General features: G+C 43.1%; 1 protein-coding gene across 1 annotated transcript in view; it reads right to left on the reverse strand.

Annotated features, from left to right (window-relative positions):
* LOC135058256 (transient receptor potential cation channel subfamily V member 5-like) overlaps window positions 1-23,476 on the reverse strand; it is a 197,631-nt gene that overhangs the window by 27,161 nt on the left and 146,994 nt on the right. The window contains exons 5-8 of the mRNA XM_063963788.1: window positions 19,553-19,690; window positions 7,607-7,705; window positions 3,660-3,832; window positions 1,621-1,767 (exon numbers count right to left, since the gene is read on the reverse strand). Coding sequence (XP_063819858.1) covers window positions 1,621-1,767; window positions 3,660-3,832; window positions 7,607-7,705; window positions 19,553-19,690 — 557 coding nt within the window. The remainder of the gene's footprint in view (window positions 1-1,620; window positions 1,768-3,659; window positions 3,833-7,606; window positions 7,706-19,552; window positions 19,691-23,476) is intronic.

Here is a 23,476-nt window from a genome sequence, read left to right on the forward strand (position 1 = left end):
GTGGCGGAGCAGGTGTAACTGTGCTGCACCGGGGGGTGCTATCACATAGGCCAAGTTCAGTGAGAGCACTTCGATGGAACAGTAGGCTAAGCACAGTTGTGCACTAGTAAGTGCCGTATAATATGGTGCCACTATATAAACAACAATAGCAATAATAACACCAGGTTGAGTATCCCTTATCCAAAATGCTTGGGACCAGAGGTATTTTGGATATCTGATTTTTCCGTATTTTGGAATAATTGCATACCATAATGAGATATCATGGTGATGGGACCCAAGTCTAAGCACAGAATGCATTTATGTTTCATATCCACCTTATACACACAGCCTGAAGGTCATTTTAGCCAATATTTTTAATAACCTTGTACATTAAACAAAGTGTGTCTACATTCACACAATTCATTTATGTTTCAGATACACCTTATACACACAGCCTGAAGGTCATTTAATACAATATTTTTAATAACTTTGTGTATTAAACAAAGTTTGTGTACATTGAGCCATCAGAAAACAAATGTTTCACTATCTCACTCTCACTCAAAAAATTCCGTATTTCGGAATATTCCATATTTCGGAATATTTGGATATGGGATACTCAACCTGTATTAATAATAGTAATCCTTGCCTGACTCTCATTAGTTCTAATTTGGTTGGCATGTGGAATTTCTTCCTGATCTACCTGGTGAAAGATCTACCAACAGGATCCATCCATGGGAAGGGCAAAGTAGTATTGTAGCTTGGCCTACTAGCTGGTAACACCTTGTCATCTTGACTTATAAGACACTGGGTTCTAAGAAGCGGCATCCTCAGTTAAGCTCCATGACTGATCTGCTCTTTCTTTGAGATGCTTGACCTGCAAATGTCATTGGGTAGTTGGGATTGACCTCTTGAGATAAAGCCATCACTGAAGTTCAGGCATGGCCAGGTCTATTTCTTTACGCCACCCAGGTTTATAGTGTCTGTGCTATCTGTGTCATATTCACCATGGTAGTATAGACTATTATAGAGTGATGCAGGCTAGTTTAGTGGACATGTGTTATTTATTTATTTTTAAAAATATTTTTCTATTAGAGGAGAACATATTTTTAACTCCGTATACAGTATTTCACTTTCTCCCAATCCTTTCTTATTGCATTTCTCAATCATCTCAAGACATATATTTAACTGCAACAGAAAATATAGTTTGTCCCTCCCCGTTAAAGGACTATGGCAGTGGTTTCCAAACTTTTTTGAATCACGGCACCCTAGAATATCAGAATTTTTTTCACGGCACCCCTAGGTCAAAAATTTCTTATTGAGACATTTAGAAAGAAATATTACATTAAGTAGATCGCGTTTATATGTCATCCTTAGGGTCAGTTGTGTGGTGAGGGACAAGATTTGCTTCTGTTTGGCCACATATTGTATGACTGGCAGCCACCAGCACTGATTTTGCCTATTATATTGACCATTAATAATTTGAATTGGTCCTGGACCACTAACCCAGGGCACCCCTGCAAGTGACCCGAGGCACCCCAGGGAGCCATGGCACACAGTTTGGGAACCTCTGGACTATGGCATGCAAGACATATCACCCATCCATGTTGCACCTTGATGACCATATTGAAAGTAAATACATACCTCTCTCTTCTTTCCAGAGACCACCAGGTCCAGTACAGACAGATGGTCTTCCCAACAGTCTATTTCAGTCACATCATAAAGATAACAGCTGATAGGGCCGAAGGTCCACTGTAGCTGTCTTCTCTTCTGCACCAAATGCTGAAACATCTAACAAAATGAATTCAGTACATTATATAAAGTAGGGAAAGAACAATCAAACGACATAGGGTCCTCAAACTACTCACATATGGAGAAAATCAGTTGGAATTAGTAAGGCAACTGCAGAAATTAGAATGGACTGATCACTTGAGGTACACCTCATAAATGTTTCTGACTGCAGTCTGTGGCTTCCAAAACAGTACATGCAGGGACTGCTTTACCATTAGGCAGCTGCCTATGGCATTTAGGATCTGCCTACCACAAAGTTAATGATGTTTCGGAGAGGCATCCTTGTGGAACTTAATGCAGGCAGCGTCGGTTGAACTTCTAAGATGCCACCTCCATACGTTCACCCGAGGGGCTGGAGAGTGGGTATTGTTGTATAGGTTGAGGGGGAGGCAGTAGGTTTAAGTGTTGCCTAGGCTGCAGGGAAACCTTGCACCGGCCCTGAGTACGTGCCATCAATTATACAACCGGCTATGGTCTACACTCTAGAATGTATTACATGCAATAGCTAACCACAAGCTTTATAACTGCATAAAATTTCTTCTGTGGCTGTTATAAGTTCTAGAATATAGGTGGCCAAATTCTGCACTCAAGGACCCCACACAGCTCATGTTTTCCAGGCCACCTATGGATTTTTAGAATACACCATGGAGAAATTTATTAAACCTTGCAAAGAGTGCAGCAGAGGGCATTTTATCAGCTTCTAGCTATCATTTATCTAGAACATTCTATAAAATGATAGCAATATGCTGATTAGTTGCTAAAGGCTCTTCTCCAATTCGCCCCTCTTTACAAAGGTTTGATACAGTACATCTCCTCACATATCTTTGAAAATGTGTTAGCTAGTGATGAATACACCTGTGCACAAGCAAGGCATTCTAGCAATTGTGAACGGTTAATGGTCCTGAGGACCAAGTTTGCCCACCCCTGTTCTAGAACACATAAAATGCCATATCTCCACCTATATGACTGGATTCTGACCCTACCAGAGGTATCGTTCCCCACTACAAGTGTAAAGTACCTACTAAGGATTATTTTAAGATCATCATGGAGTACTTCTCATTGGTAAGGTCTTCTTCATCATCGTATGTTATAGAATCTATTCCATGAAAGATCCATTGAAAAAAAAGTGTGCTACTGTGCAGACTCCAGTTTTCCTGTTCTCCAGGGAGGCTTCATGCCCTATCTTTAAGATGGCCACCGAGATCGCTACTGAGCATGTGTGTAGCCATCATGGGGCTGTGTGAGACTGTGTAGAGTCTCATGGTGAGAGTGAGAGAGAGTGAGAGAGAGAGAGAGAGAGAGAGAGAGAGAGAGAGAGAGCGACCCAAATGTATTAAACCTTAAAAACTGATACAGTGGAGATGAATGAAGAGTGATAAATGACCAGCCAATCAGCTTCTAACTGCCATGTCACAGGCTGTGTTTGAAAAATTACAGTTAGGAGCTGATTGACAGTTGGGAGCTGATTGGCTTAATACATTTGGACCAGAGTCTCCAATTTAGTGCCTATGACAGACCTGATTAATACCTGTATATAAAGGTGTTCCAGCATCCATGACGCTACCCATTTGCAGTACACACTCACCGTCTGGTCAGCTGTATGAAACCCAGTTCTGCTCCATCACCAGCGTACATGTACAGTATCAGTATGGCTGTAGCTGATATATATCAATAAATCAACACCATTGGTCTACTGGGCTGTTCAATGTGAGTCATCCTCTGGTGTGTGCCTACATAACTGCAATATCAACTCCTCAACACACATAATTTCCTACAATATCTACTGCCTTCTATGATGTTATCCTTATATACTTCTACCACCATTAGCCTGTAGAATAAACTTGTAACCAAATCGTCATTATTTCCCCTGAAGATGCCTTAAACATACATACCACAGTGTTGCCTTCTACAGCAGCCATTTTAAGTGGGGAGAGTCCATCATTATTGAAAATGTCCTCTAACCCCGGTCCAAATTTTTCCTTGTGATACCCTACGATTAGGTCATACATCTGGCAAGCTGACATCTTGTCTGGCTGTAATGCCAGGATATGAAGAACAGTATTACCTGGGGAGGGGGCAACCAACTAGGTTAGTGCAAGAAAGAGCAATATGTAACAACATTACTCAGAAACATAGAATGTGACGAAATATAAGAACAATTTGGGCCATCTACAGTAGTCTGCACCCTAACCATATTGTTACCTCAAACACTATTTGATCCTTATTATATTTTTTGTAAGGATATCCCAATGTTTATCCCATATATGTTTAAATTGCTCTACTGTCTTAGCCTCTACCACCTCTGATGGATCGCTATTCCACTTGCCCACTTCCCTTTCTGTGAAGTAATTTTCCCTCAAATATCCCCTGAACCCTCCTTCCAGTCTCAGTGTATGTCCTCGTATCCTATTTCTTCTCTTTTTGGAGAATGTTTCCCTCCTGTACCTTGTTAAAACCCTTGATTATATGTAAAAGTTTTTATCAAGTTTTCCCTTCTCTGCTCCAACTATACATATTGAGATTTCTTAGTCTTTCTGGGTATGTTTTGTGATGTAGGCCATGCACCATTTTAGTTGCCCTCCTTTGTACAGTTTCTAATGTATAATATCCTTTTGAAGATATGGCCTCCAGAACTGAATACAGTATTCTAGATGAGGCCGTACCAATGACCTATACAGTGGCATTATTACTTCTTTCTTTCTGCTGCTGATTCCTCTCCCAATGCAGCCACGCATCTGACTAGCCTTCCTCATTGCCTTGTTACATTGCTTACCTGCCTTTAAGTCATCTGAAATAGTGACTCCTAGATCCCTTTCCTCCTCAGTAGTTTCCAGTATAGTGCCATTAATATTATATTTAGCCTTTGGATTTTTGAGACCCAAGTGCATGATTTTGCATCGTTTCACATTAAACTGTAGTTGCCACGCTCTTGGTAATTCCCGTAGTCTACCTAGATCCTCAATCATTAGTGTTACCCCTCCCGATGTGTCTACCCTGTTGCATACCTTTGTGTCATCTGCAAAAAGGCACACTTTCCCTTTAATGCCATTTGCAATGTCACCAATCAAGATATTAAAAAGCATTGGTCCAAGTACAGATCCCTGGGGTACTACACTGGTAACATTTCCCTCCTGTGAATGCACTCCATTTATTAAAACCCTGTTTCCTTTCCTATCCTGCAACCAAGATCTTGTCCATTTAACCATCTAAGGGATCCATTTACTAAGCCTTGGAGGGAGATAAAGTACCAGCCAATTAGCTCCTAACTTCCATGTCACAGGCTGGGTTTGACAAATGACAGTTAGGAGCTGGTTGGTTGGTACTTTATCTCCTTCCAAGGATTAGTAAATAGACCCCAAAGTATCCAATCCCAAAATTTCAAGTTTACAGATGGAGCCCTGCTCATCTATCCCTTTAATAGGATTGAGCCAGGGCTGTCAGACTTAATCCCCTGCTGTAACGACTCAATCCCCTGCTGTATTGTTCTCTCTGTATTGTATTGCAGCTGAGAACAATAGATGAAAGGGTTATGCTAATAAGCCTTGGTGCACCTAGTCGCAGCAGAGAACGCTAAATGAGCAAGGCTCCATCTGTATTTAACAGTCTGCGATGTGGGATAGTGTCAAAAGCCTTTCTAAAGTCTAGATAAGATGCATATAAGACCCCTTTGATCTACTACTTTTGTCACACAGTCAATAAAGTCAGTAAGATCTGTTTGATATGATCTCCCCCCTAGTAAATCCATGCTGTTTGGATTCATATAAATAGCTGATTAGAGATATTCCTCAAATTCTTACTTTTAATAGTGTTTCCATCAATTTCCCTACTAGTGATGTAAAGCATTAGGAACGTGCAGTCAGGGAAGGCAGAGCCTCCCCTGTCATATTCTGATCTGATGATTAGAGTAATACAAAGTATATAATATAGATTTGGTATTATAACTACTGTAACTTATTTGTATTATTTTACGCTTTTTTGTATTTAAAAACCTAGCCTACTTGGATGGGAGGCAGCGCAGGGGCTGACTCTGAGTATTATTATTACCAGTTGTTTATATAGCGCACACATATTACGCAGCGCTTTACAGAGAATATTTGCCCATTCACTGCCCCAGTGGAGTTTACAATCTATATTCCCTACCAAACGTACACGTAGGACGGATTTCTGTGCGCATACGACGAGTTTTACATACAGCGCATGTCGAATGCAATTTGTCCGGATCTGTCTGAAATAAGGCGTTTTGGGGTGAGAACTGGGCAGTGTCAAAGTGATTGTTTGGAACCACCTTTGTGGGAGTGTCATAGTCGTATATCAAAAGTAGACATGTGCGCATTTTGGGTACTAATTTTATCCTCATGTTTTGGTTTTGCAAAACCTAAAAGTGTTTTGGCTTGATTTGCATTTTGGTTTGGTTTAAAATTGATTAAAAAAAAATGATAATTATTGATAAAAATCAATATAAATAGCTAAATTCTTGTCATTTTTGCAATCCAAACCCCAAAATTCGGATTTAAAATCAGAATTCTGAACTGTTGGATGAACTGAACCGGGACTGAGGAGTCTGTGTCACCCTCAGACTCCGCAGCACTGTGACTTTGTCAGTGTTAGGAAAATCATTATTATAAAAAACTAAAATAAACTTGTGTTGTTGTTCTTCAGGTACTGTACTTAAAAAGAAAAAAAAAAGGTCAGTTGGTGCCACCTGTCTGTTACTTATTGCAGTGCAAACAAAATAAAATAGTGTGTTGTTGTTCAGGCACTGTACTTAACAAAATAGCATTCAGTAGGTGCAACCTATAAGTCACTTACTGCAGTGTTAAAAAAGACACATGTGTTCAGGACGGGTTCAGGTACTGTTAAAAAGTAACAATGAGTAGGTTCCACTAATATTAATAGAGCTGTGAGTCGATATTTCTCAGTCGATAGAAGAGCAGGAGCAGCAAACCAGTATTAGTGTTCTGGCTGCTGCCAGTGATGATGACAGTACTTTAATATCTACTAAAGGTGATCAAGGGGGTAGAAAGTTTATGAAAGTGCACCTTAAATCTAAACAATATTTCACGATGTTAAGGAAAACATGAACTCTAAAGGGAAAATGAACTGCTAAAAAATGTAAAGTTACCAACATGCCATACACCACATGCAGTGGCAAGGAATGGCTCAGGCGGTGGCATTTGTTTGCGATTGGTGGTCCTGCTAGTGCTAATGCTACTGCTGTTTAATGCTCTAGAATGTCGGGGCCAAATGCATCTTCTTCTGTAACCTCATATGATGATGCACCACTTCGCTTTCAGACTAGTAGAGGTGTTACCTTTAAAAGAGACAAATCAGTTCCACCCAAAAAGAAGTACATTAAGGCTGAAGAACAAACCCAGTCTGGATCTCCCGAGTTCCGGTTCTGTTCTTCCAATGGTTCAGAATTTTGATTTTAAATATGAATTTCGGGTTTTGGATTGCAATAATTAAACAATTTTACACGATTTTTATCAATGTCTATAATTTTTTTTTAATCGATTTTAAACCAAACCAAAATGCAGATCAAGGCAAAACACTTTTAGATTTTGCAAAACGAAAAAAACGGGGACAAAATTAGTACCAAAAACGCGCACATGTCTACTTTTGATACACGACTATGACAGTCCCACAAGGGTGGTTCCAAACGATCACTTTGACACCACGTAGTTCTCACCCCAAAATGCCTTGTTTCAAACAGATCCAGCCAAATTGCATTCGACATGCGCTGTATGTAAAACTCACCGTATGCGCACAGAAATCCGCCTTACTCAGAGTCAGCCCCTGCGCGAGTTACCGGTGTGCCATAGCCCAAGGTACTTCTTACCATGTGAGTCTTTGGCCTCTGCGTCGGCTCCATGTTGGAATAATAACTTGACCAGCTCAGCGTTTCCCGCACAGGCTGCAAAGGACAGAACGTGTTCTCCTGCGACAAGAGAGTAAAGAAAGAAATGTGCAGCAAAAGCCATCAGACTTTTATTTGTAATTGCTGAAACCATAATTCTTCAGTAGGAATGTTTTCTGACCACTGTATCATAGATCACTAGTAAGTGAATTACCACCTTTGTGTAAGACGTTCCTAGATACAAAGAAAATTGTCAGATACATGATCCTTGCTCCATGTTATTTATATATTTCCCTATTAACGTTTTTGTCAAAGGAGAGAGAATTGACAGCATAGGAAAGGAATGAGTTAAACATCTTGTGAGGGGTGGACCTAGCTGGGAGGAAAGTACGGCCCTTGGAAAAAGGGGAGGGTTAGGATATATAGGGAAGGATAGGCCATTTTGTCTCTCTCTGGTTGGTGAAATTGCCTTCCCGCCCTCCCACCCTGTTTGGTAGAGGTTCTGGCACGGAGTGCATTGGCATTGAATTGTTGGCTGGTTTTATCGTTGGCTATTTATTGGCGGAAAAGAACGGCAGTTTGTAGTTGTATGGTAAGCTGTAGTGATTTACAGTTTGATTTGGTTTAGGTGCACTCACCTCCATCGACTTATTGGCCGCTCGACCACCCGACCGGGAGGCAGCGGAATGGGCACCCCTCCGGGTGGGAAGTCATTGTGGGGGTGGAGCTAGCACCTATTACCGTTTTTGATAGTTTGTATTTAAATGAAGATGGTTTTGATTTTAGCATTTTAAGGTTAGCGTCAGTTTAATAGAGCCGTTCTTTTTTCTGCCACCATATGCCGGCTGTTTCGGCATCTTAACAAAAGTTTTTCATTTACAGGTTTGCTATGGTTAGGGTCAAATAAATAGCTAGCAATTTTTCTGCCAAATTCAAGTCTCCGTGTCTTTATTTCTTGGTATGGGAGGTAACGAATGCTTACTTAGAACGAAGGGGTCCACCAAATGTCACTAGGATGTTTATTAAAGAATCTACAATTACAGTATACTGTCCTTTCTGAGAGCGGAACCTTGATTAAGCTGATTTAATTACAAGAAGTATTCACTGAAAGAAATATTATTTGTACAGCACTGTGTCATATGTGTGCGCTATACATACCTGCTGCCTTTGGCAAGACTCATCCATGGTAAGGAGGAGGCAGGTTGTTGGGAAGGGGACGGAAAATCGTGATGCATGTTACCGTGTCTCCACACCCTGATGTTTTGCCAGTATTCCCAGCATTGCATAGGAGAGACAGGGCGGCGCACCAACGCCATCACGGCTCCTCCCCCTGTGATGGTTTGCCGGAATTATTGGGCTGCGATGACGTGATTCAAACAAATAAATGTATTCCCCCCTTCTCCACACATTGCATTGCAACATGGTTTATCGCAGATAAAAGGCTACTTTTTTTTTGCCCCCAAATCAGATATTATAGATGGTCCAATAAATGGCGGAGAAATTAGTCATTCATTTCTGCTTAGTGTACCCGGCAACCGATGCAGGTTATGTCGAGCAGCCATGACTCAGCACATTATACTGTGCATCAGATAGCTCCACCTTTGTGTACATATCACCCATACCATTACACAGATATTTTAAGCCTACATTCTGTACATTTTAGCTGACATGGTGCATTCTGAAAATGCCATCAGAGGCGACGCCATTAGCTGTTTAGTTAAGTAGGGTTATATAAAGAAACATATGTAAAACAGGGACGTGCGGTGAGGTAAATGGCTCCGGTGGCACTGGTGAAGACCAGAGCCAGACTTACAAACAATATATGAGCCCAAGGGTACATGTGGGCATTATACACAGGCGCAACAGTATATACAGTACATGTGGATATTAGGGGTCATTCCGACCCGATCGCTCGCTGCAGTTTATCGCAGCGCAGCGATCGGGTCGTAAGTGTGCATGCGCACAGCGGCCGAAGGCCGTCGTTCCCTAGCGATCACCTCTGCCTGATTGACAGGCAGAGGCGGTCGCTGGGCGGCATGGTGGCGTTTGGCCGCCGCCATGGAGGCGCGATCTGGCCAACACAAGCATGGCCGGACCATGCGGGGGGTGGGCCGCAGCGGATGCGTGACGTCACACGCAGCCGCTGCGACCACGGGCAGTGAAATTTAGCTCAGCTACGATCAACTCGGAATGACCCCATAATACACAGCAGCAGTATATACATGTGGGCATTATACACAGGTGCAGCAGTATGTACATGTGATTATTATACACAGGTGCAGCAGTATATACATGTGGGCATTATACACAGGTGCAGCAGTATGTACATGTGATTATTATACACAGGTGCAGCAGTATATACATGTGGGTATTATACACATGTGCAGCAGTATGTACATGTGATTATTATACACAGGTGCAGCAGTATATACATGTGGAAATTATACACAGGTGCAGCAGTATAAACATGTGGGTATTATACACAGGTGCAGCAGTATATACATGTGGGCATTATACACAGGTACAGCAGTATATACATGTGGACATTATACACAGGGGCAGCAGTATATACATGTGGGCATTATACACAGGGGCAGCAGTATATACATGTGGGCATTATACACAGGGGCAGCAGTATATACATGTGGAAATTATACACAGGTGCAGCAGTATAAACATGTGGGTATTATACACAGGTGCAGCAGTATATACATGTGGGCATTATACACAGGTGCAGCAGTATATACATGTGGAAATTATACACAGGTGCAGCAGTATATACATGTGATTATTATACACAGGTGCAGCAGTATATACATGTGGGAATTATACACAGGTGCAGCAGTATAAACATATGGGTATTATACACAGGTGCAGCAGTATATTCATGTGGGAATTATACACAGGTGCAGCAGTATATACATGTGGGAATTATACACAGGTGCAGCAGTATATACATGTGAGTATTATTCAAAGGTGCAGCAGTATATACATGTGGGCATTATACACAGGTGGAGGAGTATATACTGCTGAAAATTTGGCGAGGTTTGATCAGAGATGTGCTGGTAAGATAGGTGGTGTGTTGGGGTGGTGGTGGAGGGAGGGGGGGGGCACTGCCTCACCTGCAATAGACTTTTTACTCAAGAGTTTTAGCTATAACAATAATTAGAATAATACAAAGAAAATATTTCTAATATATTCTTTGTATTTGTTATATACTTTACATAGTGAAAACTCTGGCATATACGTTAGTATGACAGGAAAGGCTCTGCCTCACCTGCACGTCACTGATATAGGAATTTACTGTACAACAGAACTAGAATAAAGCTTTGAGGGGCCTGGGGCACTTAAGACTTGGGGGGCCCTAATGACCAACATTTGGGATACCATTTAAGATCACACTAGGGACAAGCACCTTCCCTCCCTACCTGTCCTCCAGCACACAAGTGGGACAGTATCCAAAACACAGGACTGTCCAACCAAATGTGATGGTTGGGGGGATATGCATACATACATACATACATACATACATAAGGGCATAGTCATCATCACTTAAATTCTATAAAAGCAGGTGAAAGTGAACCGCCTTTAAGCTAGCTCTGCTGTACAGTCAGCTCTGGTTCAGTGAACGTATGACAAGGCATGGAGGTACTGTAAACATCAAGGTATGATCAGCGGCAGAAGTATTTATACATTGAAAACTATTTTCAATGAAGCAGTGAAGTGGAGGAGAGAGCATAGTATAAACAGAAAACGGAGGCATCGGTGAAACTTTATTATAATTCCATGCAGGCACACCATAATATTTCTGGTGTCTAGGAGAGTAGGACAGGCCAACTTAGCAGCATAGCGGGACCTGGGCAAAGCAATGCATTGGCGCCCCTACACACCTATTCTTGGGAATAAATTAAAAAAATATCATAATTTGCCCCTGCTGTAGTTCTGCACCATCTCTCTACATGCTGTCTGTCAGCCAGAGCCGGCCTTAGGCATAGGCAAACTAGGCAATTGCCTAGGGCATTTGGTATGCTTAGGGGCACCAGCAGCTTCTGCTGATTAAAATGATATGCGGCATGCCTATATTCTGTGTGTGACTGCGGCTGTATCTGCATACAAAATGCTACGTTGCAGTGTAGTCCTGGAAATCACTGTAATGTAGCATTTCATATGCAGATACAGACGCAGTCACACACAGAATATAGGCATGCTGCATATCATTTTAATCAGCAGAAGCTGCTTGTGCATCCTAGCCACATAGTAATGCAAATAAGATGCATTTTTATAAACAAAAGGCGCCTGACATTAGCAGAGCTGCCACTGACTCATGCCAGGCATCTCCTGCAGAACTAGCGGCGGTGCTAGGGGGCACCATCCAAAGTCTTGCCTAGGGCATCATATTGGTTAGGACCGGCTCTGCTGTCAGCACTCTGATAGCTCCAGCCATCCACCAATCAGCATGCTGGCATCCATTCACTGTCTAGCTGCAGGCTGGGAGGTAGCTAGAGAATAGTGCACTCTGATTGGTAGATAGTTCCAGCCATCCACCAATCAGCATGCTGACAGCCTTTCACTGTCTGGCTGCAGACTGGGAGGCAGCTAGAGAATAGTGCACTCTGATGGGTAGATAGTTCCAGCCATCCACCAATTAGCATGCTGACAGCCATTCACTGTCTGGTTGCAGGCTGGGAGGCAGCTAGAGAATAGTGCACTCTGATTGGTAGATAGTTCCAGCCATCCACAAATCAGCATGCTGGCATGCTGGCATCCATTATCTCTCTGGCTGCAGGCTGGGAGGCAGCTAGAGAATAGTGCACTCTGATTGGTAGATAGTTCCAGTTATCCACAAATCAGCATGCTGGCATCCATTCACTGTCTGGCTGCAGACTGGGAGGCAGCTAGAGAATACTACCTAGCTTCTCTGCTTGTCTGACCGCTAGAATTATGGGGAACCCCTAGAATTGTGGGGCCCTGGTAGCTTCTCAGTTGCCTATATGTTAAGATGGCCCTGACATCTATAACTAGTGACATTGGTTGGTGAAGAAGCTACAAAGATTCAAACTCTTATTTCACAGATCCTAATTCTTTCCCTGGTCTTGTAGAAGTGGATATAGGACCAGGAAACCTGTCATCGACTCCTCAGGATGGATGGGTGCATGCAATTCTCAGCTTGTGGCATCACTATGGGATCAGTATGATTTACCAGTGGCCGGGATGTTGGCCGTCAGTATACTGACAGCGGCATCCCAGCCGTCAGTATGCCGGCAGCGGAGCGAATGCAATGAGTCCCCTTGCTGCGGGCTCGGTGTCTTGCTGCGTTCGCCACAGGATCTATACCCCCAATATGAGTGTTGTGGACACCCACAAGTGGGAATGGCCCCTGTCCGCAGGGATTCCGGCAGTCGGCATTGTCGGCTGGCAGCATTGTCAGCTGGTGGGATTCCGGCATCGGTATCATGACTGCCTGGATCACGACAGTCGGCAAACGAACTGCATCCCATCACTATGACTATTAAATAATAAAATGTAATGATCTCACTGCTTCAGATTGTCCAACAATAGATGATGGCGTAATTCTCTCTTATTTCCAATGAAATCGTCCATATATGTGAACAAAAAAGTTGAACAATATAATAGTGTAATAATAATGTTAAAACTGAACTCCACACGTGAATATTTGATGGAAAGTGGTGGAAACAGTCCCATCCAACAGCTCAAGATTCCCAGATTCCGTTCCATACATCCGAAACATGATAGATGGCAAGCACTGGGTAGACTCTTACATGTATTCTTACTTCACAGAGTTGGTGCTAGACACATAAAGGCTTCTTCAACACTTTCTTTTCTGGAATACACCATGGATGGTGGGGTTCATGAATCCCGTCCATTTCGTATGTATAGAATACAATTAGAGATGGACCCAGTTGTAGTAAAAACGTCAAAGACAAAATGCATTTATAAAAACATAGGGTATACAGTCAGTAGCCGTATCACATAGATGAAAACATAGCAGTTACTGAAGAATATGGAACCCGGGTATTAAACTTAGACATATATAGACTGCCATACCCAATGATAAATAAGACCCTCCTTTCTATATGTTTTAATGCACTGCAAAGTCTTTTTCAATAGGAGTGTCTATATTAACAGACTAAAAATGAGGCAACGTAGTGACATGGCAGTGCAATGCTGTGGTCTGCATTGCACACTGGGAAAAATGATTGTGCATGATGGCGACGGTGTCTTCCAGGTTTCATTAGACCCATGTTATACTGTATGTATCATCATAATGTTACGATCTGAGCATCTATAGCCACTGACTCTGTTATTCCCCCCCATGGTCGGTTGGCGCTGCAAAGCTAGGCTTCTCCTATAGCAGCCGCGTTTGAATGGGCGAATTAAGTCCGCCCAGACTTCGATGCCCCAGGTCTTACAAGAAAACAAGGCACCAACCGAGACCAAGAGTGAACAAGAGGAAACCAAACTAAGACTGTGAAAGCAACAATGCTCAAAGATGTTATAAGCAACTTAATTAACTGGGAAAGCAACAATGCTCAAAGGTGTTATAAGCTAGTAAATAAACTGTGAAAGCAACAATGCTCAAAGGTGTCATAATACAGAAATGCAGCAAGCAGTGTCTGTGTGGAAACTCCACAAAAACCTGAATACAAGGCCAGCTGGTTCTGGTCAGGTACCAATCTGACAAGGTCTCTGGATCACGGATCCAACACAGGCAGACAGGATCTCATATGAGCTGACAGGTTCTCACTGAAGAAAGAACTCAGGTGATGGGTAATGAACTCAAGATTCTGCCAGGACATGGTACACAGGATTCCAACTGGACAGGATATCACGAGTAGTATAACAGCACCGATTGTACAGGTTCAAGATTCCACCATAGGACAGGGCCCGGACACAAGTACAAAGAGGAACATGTATCTATCACCGGCGTCAGGGGAAGGGCAGGCTGGTTAATAAAGGAAGCAAGCTCCAATCAGGATGGCTGGATGCCAGACACAAGGTAATGGCTTAATTATCTGACAGGTGAGACTGCACAGGCCACACATATAGGGTACAGGCTGCAATTACACAGACTCACCACATAATAGCCAAATTATCTGACAGGTGAGACTGCACAGGCCACACAAACAGGAGACAGACTGCAGTTACACAGACTCACCACATAATGGCTTAAACAGGTACATGAGAAAACCTGGAATATGAACAGAAATACATAAACAGAATGCAAACGGGAATGAGCCACAGTGGTGGCTCATGACACACAGTGCATTGTGTGGATGACATAAGATTATACCACAATGCACTGGGGGCTTACTGTATCTATAGATTTTTTTTTAAGTAACTTCATTGGTTCTGCACACACAGTTACTAGGCAACTAAAGCCCTCATTCCGAATTGATTGCACCAAGCAACTTTTTGCTGCTGGTGCGATCAACTAATCTCCGCCTATGTGGGAGTATATTTTAGCATAGCAGGGCTGCGAACGCTTGTACAGCCCTGCTATGCTAAAAAAGTTTCTCACAAATCAAGACCAGCCCTGGACATACTTACCCTGTGCGACGGATCCTTCAATGATTGGCTTGGCTTTGACATTAGACATCCACCCTCCATTCGCCGGGACACGCCTGCGTTTTTCTTACCACTCCCCGAAAACGGCCTCCAATGGTCAGTTGACGCCCTGGAACGCCTTCCTGCAGTCAATCTTCTTGCGGCCGCCGCTGGAACCACTTTCTCCGCTGACAGAGTCGTGTCGCCGGGCAACGCCGCATGCCGTGCATGCACATTCCAGACCCGATCGCACCGCTGCGAGGAAGTGCAGCGTGCGATCGGGTCGGAATGAGGGCCTAAATCTTATTTAGCCCTGCAAGGGATCATGGGGATTTTATTATTGAACAACTTTATTGTTCCAACCACAACATGGTGGCAAAGAAAGCGTGTCTCTTAAAGTGTTGAATAAACATTTAATTATGGCTTTATATCACATTGTCATATATATTTGCCTTTTGGTATATAAGCTACTACATGCATTCAGTTATAATTCCGGATACTTTAAAGGTATGTTATGGAGGCTAGGACTAAGGACACAGGAGGTGTCGACTACGGATAATCCCAGGGGGTGGCAGCTAGGGTTAAGGACACAGGGGGTGACAGCTATGGCTAACCCCCTCTGGTGCCTATCCCTAACCACCCAGACCCTAACCCCAGTACTGACCCTTGGGATGCCGTTGGTCGGGGTTCTGGTTCCTGGATTCTGAGTCGTGTCAGGATTCCGGCATCGGTCATCTGACCGCCGGCATCCAGGGCCCCGGGATGCTAACTGCATCCCGTTTTTATAAAGAAATTTTGTGTTTGACGTTTTTACTACAATTAGGTCCATCTTTAATTATATTCTATACATATGGTATGAGACGGACGGGATTCACCAACCCCACCATCGATGGGTAGAGAATAAAGTGTTAAATAAGCCTTTATATGCCTAGCTCTAACTTTGTTGAAGCAAGCCTACATGTAAGAGTCTACCCAGTGCTTACCATCTATCATGTTTCGGATGTTTGGAATGGAATCTGGGAATCTTGAGCTGTTGGACCGGACTGTTTCCACCACTTTCCATCAAACATTCACGTGTGGAGTTCAGAGTTTTAACAATATTACAGTATTGTATAGTTCTGTTTTTTTTTCTCCACACATATGGATGATTTAATTGGAAATAAGAAAGGATTACACCATCATCTATTATTGGACACTCGCAAGTGTTAAAAAAAAAATTGTATTTGCATATTCATATTTTATGTAATATCTTTGCTGGTTTGGAGTCAGAAAACACAGAATACAAAATAGAAAAAGGTAAAAATAGCACACCTCAGCAGCAGGATGATCATTCAGCTCAGGACCAATAATCGATGGCGCAGAGGTTAACAGTGGTAAGTGACATGATAACCAACACACAACTAATAGTAAATCATTTTTCGAAATACGGTTACAGGTGAAGGTAACATATGTAGTATTCAATACCTGAGAGTCCTGCAAAGAGGGAACGTACAACAAATGTAATGTACAAAAAGCATGAACAAAACCATGCAGTGAAAAATAAGGGCGCTTAAACAAATCAATGAAAAACTAGAAAGGCCCCCACCCCTCCCAGGCAAGGTAAGGCTCAGAGTACAGAGTAAAAGGTTCAGAATAACAGGGGACAGGACAAATATTACTGTAGGGCCAAGGAGGGCCTCAAAAGTCAGTAATCAAAATTGGCACACTCATACACGGGACAGGCCAGGTAACATAGCTCATGTATCCCATTGAAAGAAGATAAGGAACATATGATAGGGCCACACAAGGTTCAATTGAGAGATAGTATTTAGGCGCAGAGCTGCAAGCAGAGTATGTCAAGTGAGAAAAGTCACAGAACTCAGGAGCAATGCAAACAGCCAGATACATAGGAGTATATTTACTAAAGTGCGGGCTCACAGAAGTGGAGATGTTACCCATAGCAATCAATCAGATTGTACTTATCATTAATCTAGCGCCTTATAGAAGATAATAGTTGTAATCTCATTGGTTTCTGCAGGCAATAAATCCACTTCTGTAAACCAGCACTTTATTAAAGAATCTGGGCAGTCAAGTAATATTTTGTGATCAGGAGACAGTGTTGAAACAAAAGGGTGGTGTCTCTGAGACCTGAGAGAAGTGCAAACAGTTTGCAGAGGATCCAAACAGCGGTGAGTCTGAGGAGGAAAGAAATGCTTCCGGGAAACTTGCCAATCTGGAGCATAGACCTAGGCAATATCCAGGGCTGAGGATGATGTCTTCTGGGACACAAAGGGAGGCCGACCTGACACATTTACTGCATTACCTGTTAGACTAAATGGATTACCCCAGCTGTACTTGATATTGTGAGATTGTGGGGTGTCTCTCAGGGTTTGCAGCTAGTGTAACATTTGGAGAGTGTACCAGAAAAGATTGTGGAACACCTGGATGGTACAACTGTTAAACCGTCTGAGCTGCGAAGCCGTCAGTGGATCTCTTACTTCTAGGTGAAATAATGGAGGTGACAAATCACATTTCTCAGCTGTTCGGACCGGGAACTCCTGGGTCATGTACCAAGATTTCTGGGATGCCTCATATACACATTTTGTTTCAACTGCCTCTATTATCCATGTCATCTACTCATTCCCTCATCCTCCTAGGTGAAATAATGGAGATGACAACTCACATCTGTTGGCTGGTCAGACCGGGAACTCCTGGGTCATGTCCCAAGATTTCATTAAACAATAACTGTGAGACCCTGAGAGGGGGATCTCTTTTCGGATGCCTCATATATGCATGTTATTTCAATGGCCTCTATCATCCAGGTCATCTACTCGGTCTCTTAGAAGTTGGATCTCCAAAGCTCCCAAAGCATGATGGAAATCTTTTACTCTTTAGCCACCACTATAATGTAATCCATGATTTAGAGCCGTTTTCTTTCTCACCTTTTATCAAACAACTTAGCTGTGTTTATTTTTCCATACTAGCTTATGTGCATGCTCTAGAACTCCCTCTGCTTATTGCTCTGGAACCCATTTAGCCTCGCTGCATAAATTAGAGGTCTCAAACATGTGAGTTTGAGACCTCTGCCCTCTAATGCACTACATTTTTTCTACACATACTGTAAAAGCTGGAGCACTGATATCACTCCTTTTATAGTTGTGTTTTGTATTTTGTTTTATTCTAGGCTGCACTTGGATTAGAACCGGAAGTGGTAATATGTGGAGAATAAAATGGGGGGGGGGGGGCGAGACTTGGACTGCACATCCTATTTTTAAACATAATAATGGGTGCTACCGTACTGAAGCTTCTAGTGCCACACAGGAAAAAAATACAGGTGCACAGGGTATACAGGGTATAGTTACTAAAGTGAGTTTTCAAGTTTTCAGAAGTAGAGATGTTGTCCATAGCAACCAATTCAATTCTACTGTACTTGAGATTTATCTAGCACCTTCTATAAGATACTAGCTAGAATCTGATTGGTTTCCACGGGTAAAATCTCCACATCTGAAAACCCACACTTTAGTAAATATACCCTTAAGCACTAAAAATACTGATAGTCAAAATACTTTTGTGGAGAATACCAACTTTCCTGTAGTCCTTAAAACTTGCAGTACAGTTTCTAAGAATATCCATGATTCAGCTCAGACAAACCAAAATGACTGTGATAAGAATTATAGTAAGGCGCCTGTACTTAAGCATGAACATCTGTAAAACCAGGTCTGTTGGGGGCTTTGAGGACAAAGGCCCTCATTCCGAGTTGATCGCTAGCTGCTTTCTTTCACAGTGCAGCGATCAGGTAAAAAACCCCGGCAATTCTGCGCATGCATATTGGGCGCACTGCGCACGCGCGACGTACTTTCACAAAAGCCGATGCAGTTTCACACAAGGTCTAGCGATGCTTTTCAGTCGCACTGCTGACCGCAGAGTGATTTACAGGAAGTGGGTGTTTCTGGGTGGTAACTGACCGTTTTCGGGGAGTGTGTGTAAAAACGCAGGTGTGTCGGATAAAAACGCAGGAGTGGCTGGGAAAACATAGGCGTGGCTGGCCGAACGCAGGGCGTGTTTGTGACGTCAAAACAGGAACTAAACAGACTGAACTGATCGCTAGCTAGGAGTAAATCTCGAGCTACTCTCTGAAACTGCACAATCTTTTTGTAGCAATGCTGCGATCCTTTCGTTCGCACTTCTGCTAAGCTAAGATACACTCCCAGAGGGCGGCGGCTTAGCGTTTGCACTGCTGCTAAAAGCAGCTAGCAAGCAATCAACTCGGAATGAGGGCCCAAGTTTGGGAAAGGCCGCATTTAGCTACTAAGAAAAATTGTTGACTTCTTCTTTGAAACAAAATTAATTTTCAATGTACAGAATGATTAAATATTTACTGACCATAATAGAAGGAGTTGGGCTTGAGCTGGAAGCAAGTGCCTACGGCTCGAGGCTTCGAAACATTTGCACCATTTTTAATCAGCTCCTGTGCAATCGCCACGTTCTGTCTCATCACTGCAATATGCAAAGCGGTCTGACCTGTTGGAGGACATATAATGTGAGGCATTAAGCATGGCATTGAAACAATATATTTTACATTAATTGTATTGGCGGTTTCAGAGGTGGGGCTGCAGCTTAGTCCAAAATTCAAATAGGGGAGGCACACCAACTGCCAGTGAGTCACTTTGAAATGGAAGTTGATGGCAGTTGGTGTGGCTTCCCTATTTGAAATGTGAATTTACCTGCAGCCCCTACTCTGGAGCTGCCACTGATTTATTGTACAATTCATTTCCAAGTCACACTAGGACATGTTTTGTGGAAAGAGAATATAATTTTTGGGGCGATAAATCATATTTCCTTAAAGCTACATGGCAACTGCAGTCACATAACAAATAATGTGAGGAGCAGAGAGACTTTGGATTGTTCATAGCAGTATAAAACCCACCACTCTCCTTTCTCTGCCATCAAGTGACCCATTAGAGGGTTGGTGATTGTTTTGCTCAGAATCAGATATTACACTTTTCTTGGGCATCAGGTAGTGGGACGCGCAATTCAGGCAGATGTCAGGCCATGAGTAAGCAGTAGGTGGCTGGGCTAGGTCAAATATTAACATTTATAAAGATTCATCTATGAAGTTTTTTGATCTATAAATATTTTTTCAAAGAATACCATGGTGCAATGCATGAAAATCAAATCATACACAGATCAAAATACAAAAAATACTACAAGACTCAGATGCCAGATGTCTGGTAACTGTGAAGACCATACTTTGGAAGCCAATGAAATTTCAAGTTGACGGACAGAATGTTATCCTGGTGTTAATGGTTTTGTGAGCAGCACAAAGTCATCCACATCACATCTAACTCAGGAGATAAAGTATCCAATATTCTGGTATGTTGGGTGTTCCCAAGTAGGCCCACCATTCAGTCTAATTGACAGATATATTTGGGTGGAGTCACTTATTATTATTACATTTTATTTATAAGGCGCCAGAAGTGTTTCGTAGCGCCATACAAAGGTCAGTACAGGGAGACAAAACTTAGCATTAGAGTAAATAAGTAACAAAAATAGAGTACAGGTAAGAGCACCACAATTCTCAAAACATAATACAGCTGAGATGTAAGTAGCGAAGGAGTAATCATCGTACTACTTGGGGCTGGTGGCCATAGATGGAGATGAGCCTTTACCAGCAGGAGAAAAAGCGGATAAAAATGATTGCTGAGTAGGTGAGAGCTGCGAGTGAAATGTGTCAAGAAGAGGGCTTAGACAACAAGAGGAAAGAGGGCCCTGCTCTGAAGAGCTAACAATCTAGTGGGAAGGGGCGACAGACAGATGACATGAGGTGCAAGCAAGCAAGAGGTAGCCTGATGGCAGTATGTAAGCAAAACCAAGATGTTCAAGGCATGAGGCAGGGGGATAGAGGAGCAGACTGTTGTTAGGTAGCCCACACATCCCATGGGGAATTAAGAGGTGGGTTCAACATTTCTTCCTAGATTTTATTTCTTTGAAATATATACAGTTTCCCAATTAAGAGAAATTACAGGAGGAGCATGCAATTTATTACCGTAGAAAGCATGGAGGTGTTAAGTGTGGTGATAGTAGTCAGTGCCGTTGACACATCCACATGACCCGGGTACTGAGGGTCAATGTCCAACTCAAGGAGATGTGGACACACATTCTTCCCCCATAAAAAAGATGTAATACTGCAACCAATGTTTCAAAGCACTTTAAGTGCCTTTCATTAGGGTCACTTTAATTGCTTTGGAACATCGGTCTCTGTATTGACTATTGACATGTTTTAAGTAGAGAGGTAGAGTGGGGAATTCAATTCTAGGCAAATGGAGAGAACTGTCATTGCCACGGCATTTAAATGCTGACAACGGCACCACATCTCGCACCCTTTGCCCACCCAGTCGAATCCTAAATTAATTTACAAAGTGCTGATTCAGACAGGCAAAATAATTTGCCTGTAATTGAATTTCCCCCAGATAGACTTGGCAGTACTCAAGGACTACTAATCACAACAACAAAAAATAGTGCTCGACATTTCATTTTATTTTCCAAAACGTTTCTCAGGGATTCTGTGTCACGATCCGGGTATCTGGACGCCATTACTTACCCTTCAGATGCCTCCTAAGGCGGGCTCAGCGTTCCAGGACCGGATTCCGCTGTTCCTGAGTTTCCACATACAGAGTGGTCTTTTCATCAGCCGCGGCCTCCGCTGTGCCCGTGTGGTTAAATGTGCATCTATCAGCCTGGCGTCTCCTGTCTCCGGTGGCCGGCGCCGCCATTACTGTTTCCCAGACCACATGGATTACAAACCAAACTTCCCTCCAAGTGTCTGCATGGGCGCAGCCATCTTGGATTCTGTCATCTGATCATTTCCACCAATCTGCTGTCTGTGTTGTTGATTTGCATAATTGCCTAGCCAACCCCTTCCTTGCTGCAGGTATAAGTAAGCTGTACCTGAGCAAGGAAGACGTCAGTGCTTTGGTTGTCAAACCTAGTTCCTGTTTGTCTCTCTTCTATGATTGTCTTCCAGGTTCCAGCTCCTGTCTCAAGACTTCCACCATAGAGACCCGCACCAGCATTCCACCTGCGGTGTAGCCTGACTCTCCAATCCATTGTGGATTCATCTGTTTCCAGCTACAACACTACCTGCTTCCAGCCTCAGCTTCCAGCAGAGTACAGCTTCCCTTAAAGGGCCGGTGTCCTTTCTACACTTTACCACTCTCCACCGGAATTATTATTTCTCCGCTCTCAAGTTCTACATTTCAGTTCACATTTCATCGCTCCCAAAGTTCATTTATTATTTAACTGGTTCCAGCCAGTATCCACTCCGTGCTAACAACAGTCTGGTTCCAGCCAGTATCCACAGCAGCTGTTTTACCTTCAGCAACCCAGCTCTTCCTGGAACACCAGCTGGTATAATCCTGGGTTATCTCCATTGCTACAGCCGGGCCTGGTAAGGACTTTCCATCTAGAAGATCATAAGAACTATCTCACACTACCAGTGCCCTGTGGCTCCTGCCATGCTGTAGTACTCAGGAACTGTATTTATTCTTTGCTGACTTTTACGTTTTCTTTTATTGCTGCTGTGATGCGGAGTTGTCATAATAAACATCATTGACTTTTATCTAAGTTGTCGTGGTCACGCCTTCGGGCAGTTATTATTCATGTTACTTACATGTCCAGGGGTCTGATACAACCTCCCAGGTTCCGGTACATCTCAGCCCCTACAACTGAGGCTGCCTCCCGTCAGCTCAGGCCCTCAGTTGTGACAGTAAGCACTGACCTAATGAATCCAGCCGGAGACCAGGATCAAGCGGCCAGGCCGATGCAAGAACTGGCAGCCCGACTAGAACATCAGGAGGCTGCACAGGGCCACATCATCCGCTGTCTCCAGGATCTCTCTACTCGGCTGGATGGGATTCAGACAACTCTCCGTGGATCAGGCGCGTCTGGTGCGTCAACCACAGTGACTCCAGCTATAACCCCACCCACCTTACCCATTTCTGCTCCACGTCTTCATCTTCCAACGCCAGCAAAATTTGACGGATCTCCAAGATTCTGCAGGGGATTTCTCAACCAGTGTGAGATTCAGTTTGAGCTACAACCTGGCAATTTTCCCAGTGACCGTACAAAAATTGCCTACATTATTTCTCTTCTCAGTGGCTCAGCCCTTGATTGGGCATCACCGTTATGGGAGAGGTCCGACACCCTGCTATCTTCTTACACTGCATTTGTGTCAACATTCAGGCGCATCTTCGACGAGCCAGGCCGGGTAACTTCAGCTTCGTCTGAGATTCTCCGTTTACGCCAGGA

Source organism: Pseudophryne corroboree, chromosome 3 (genome assembly GCF_028390025.1).
Source record: "Pseudophryne corroboree isolate aPseCor3 chromosome 3, aPseCor3.hap2, whole genome shotgun sequence".
Classification (NCBI taxonomy): Eukaryota; Metazoa; Chordata; class Amphibia; order Anura; family Myobatrachidae; genus Pseudophryne; species Pseudophryne corroboree.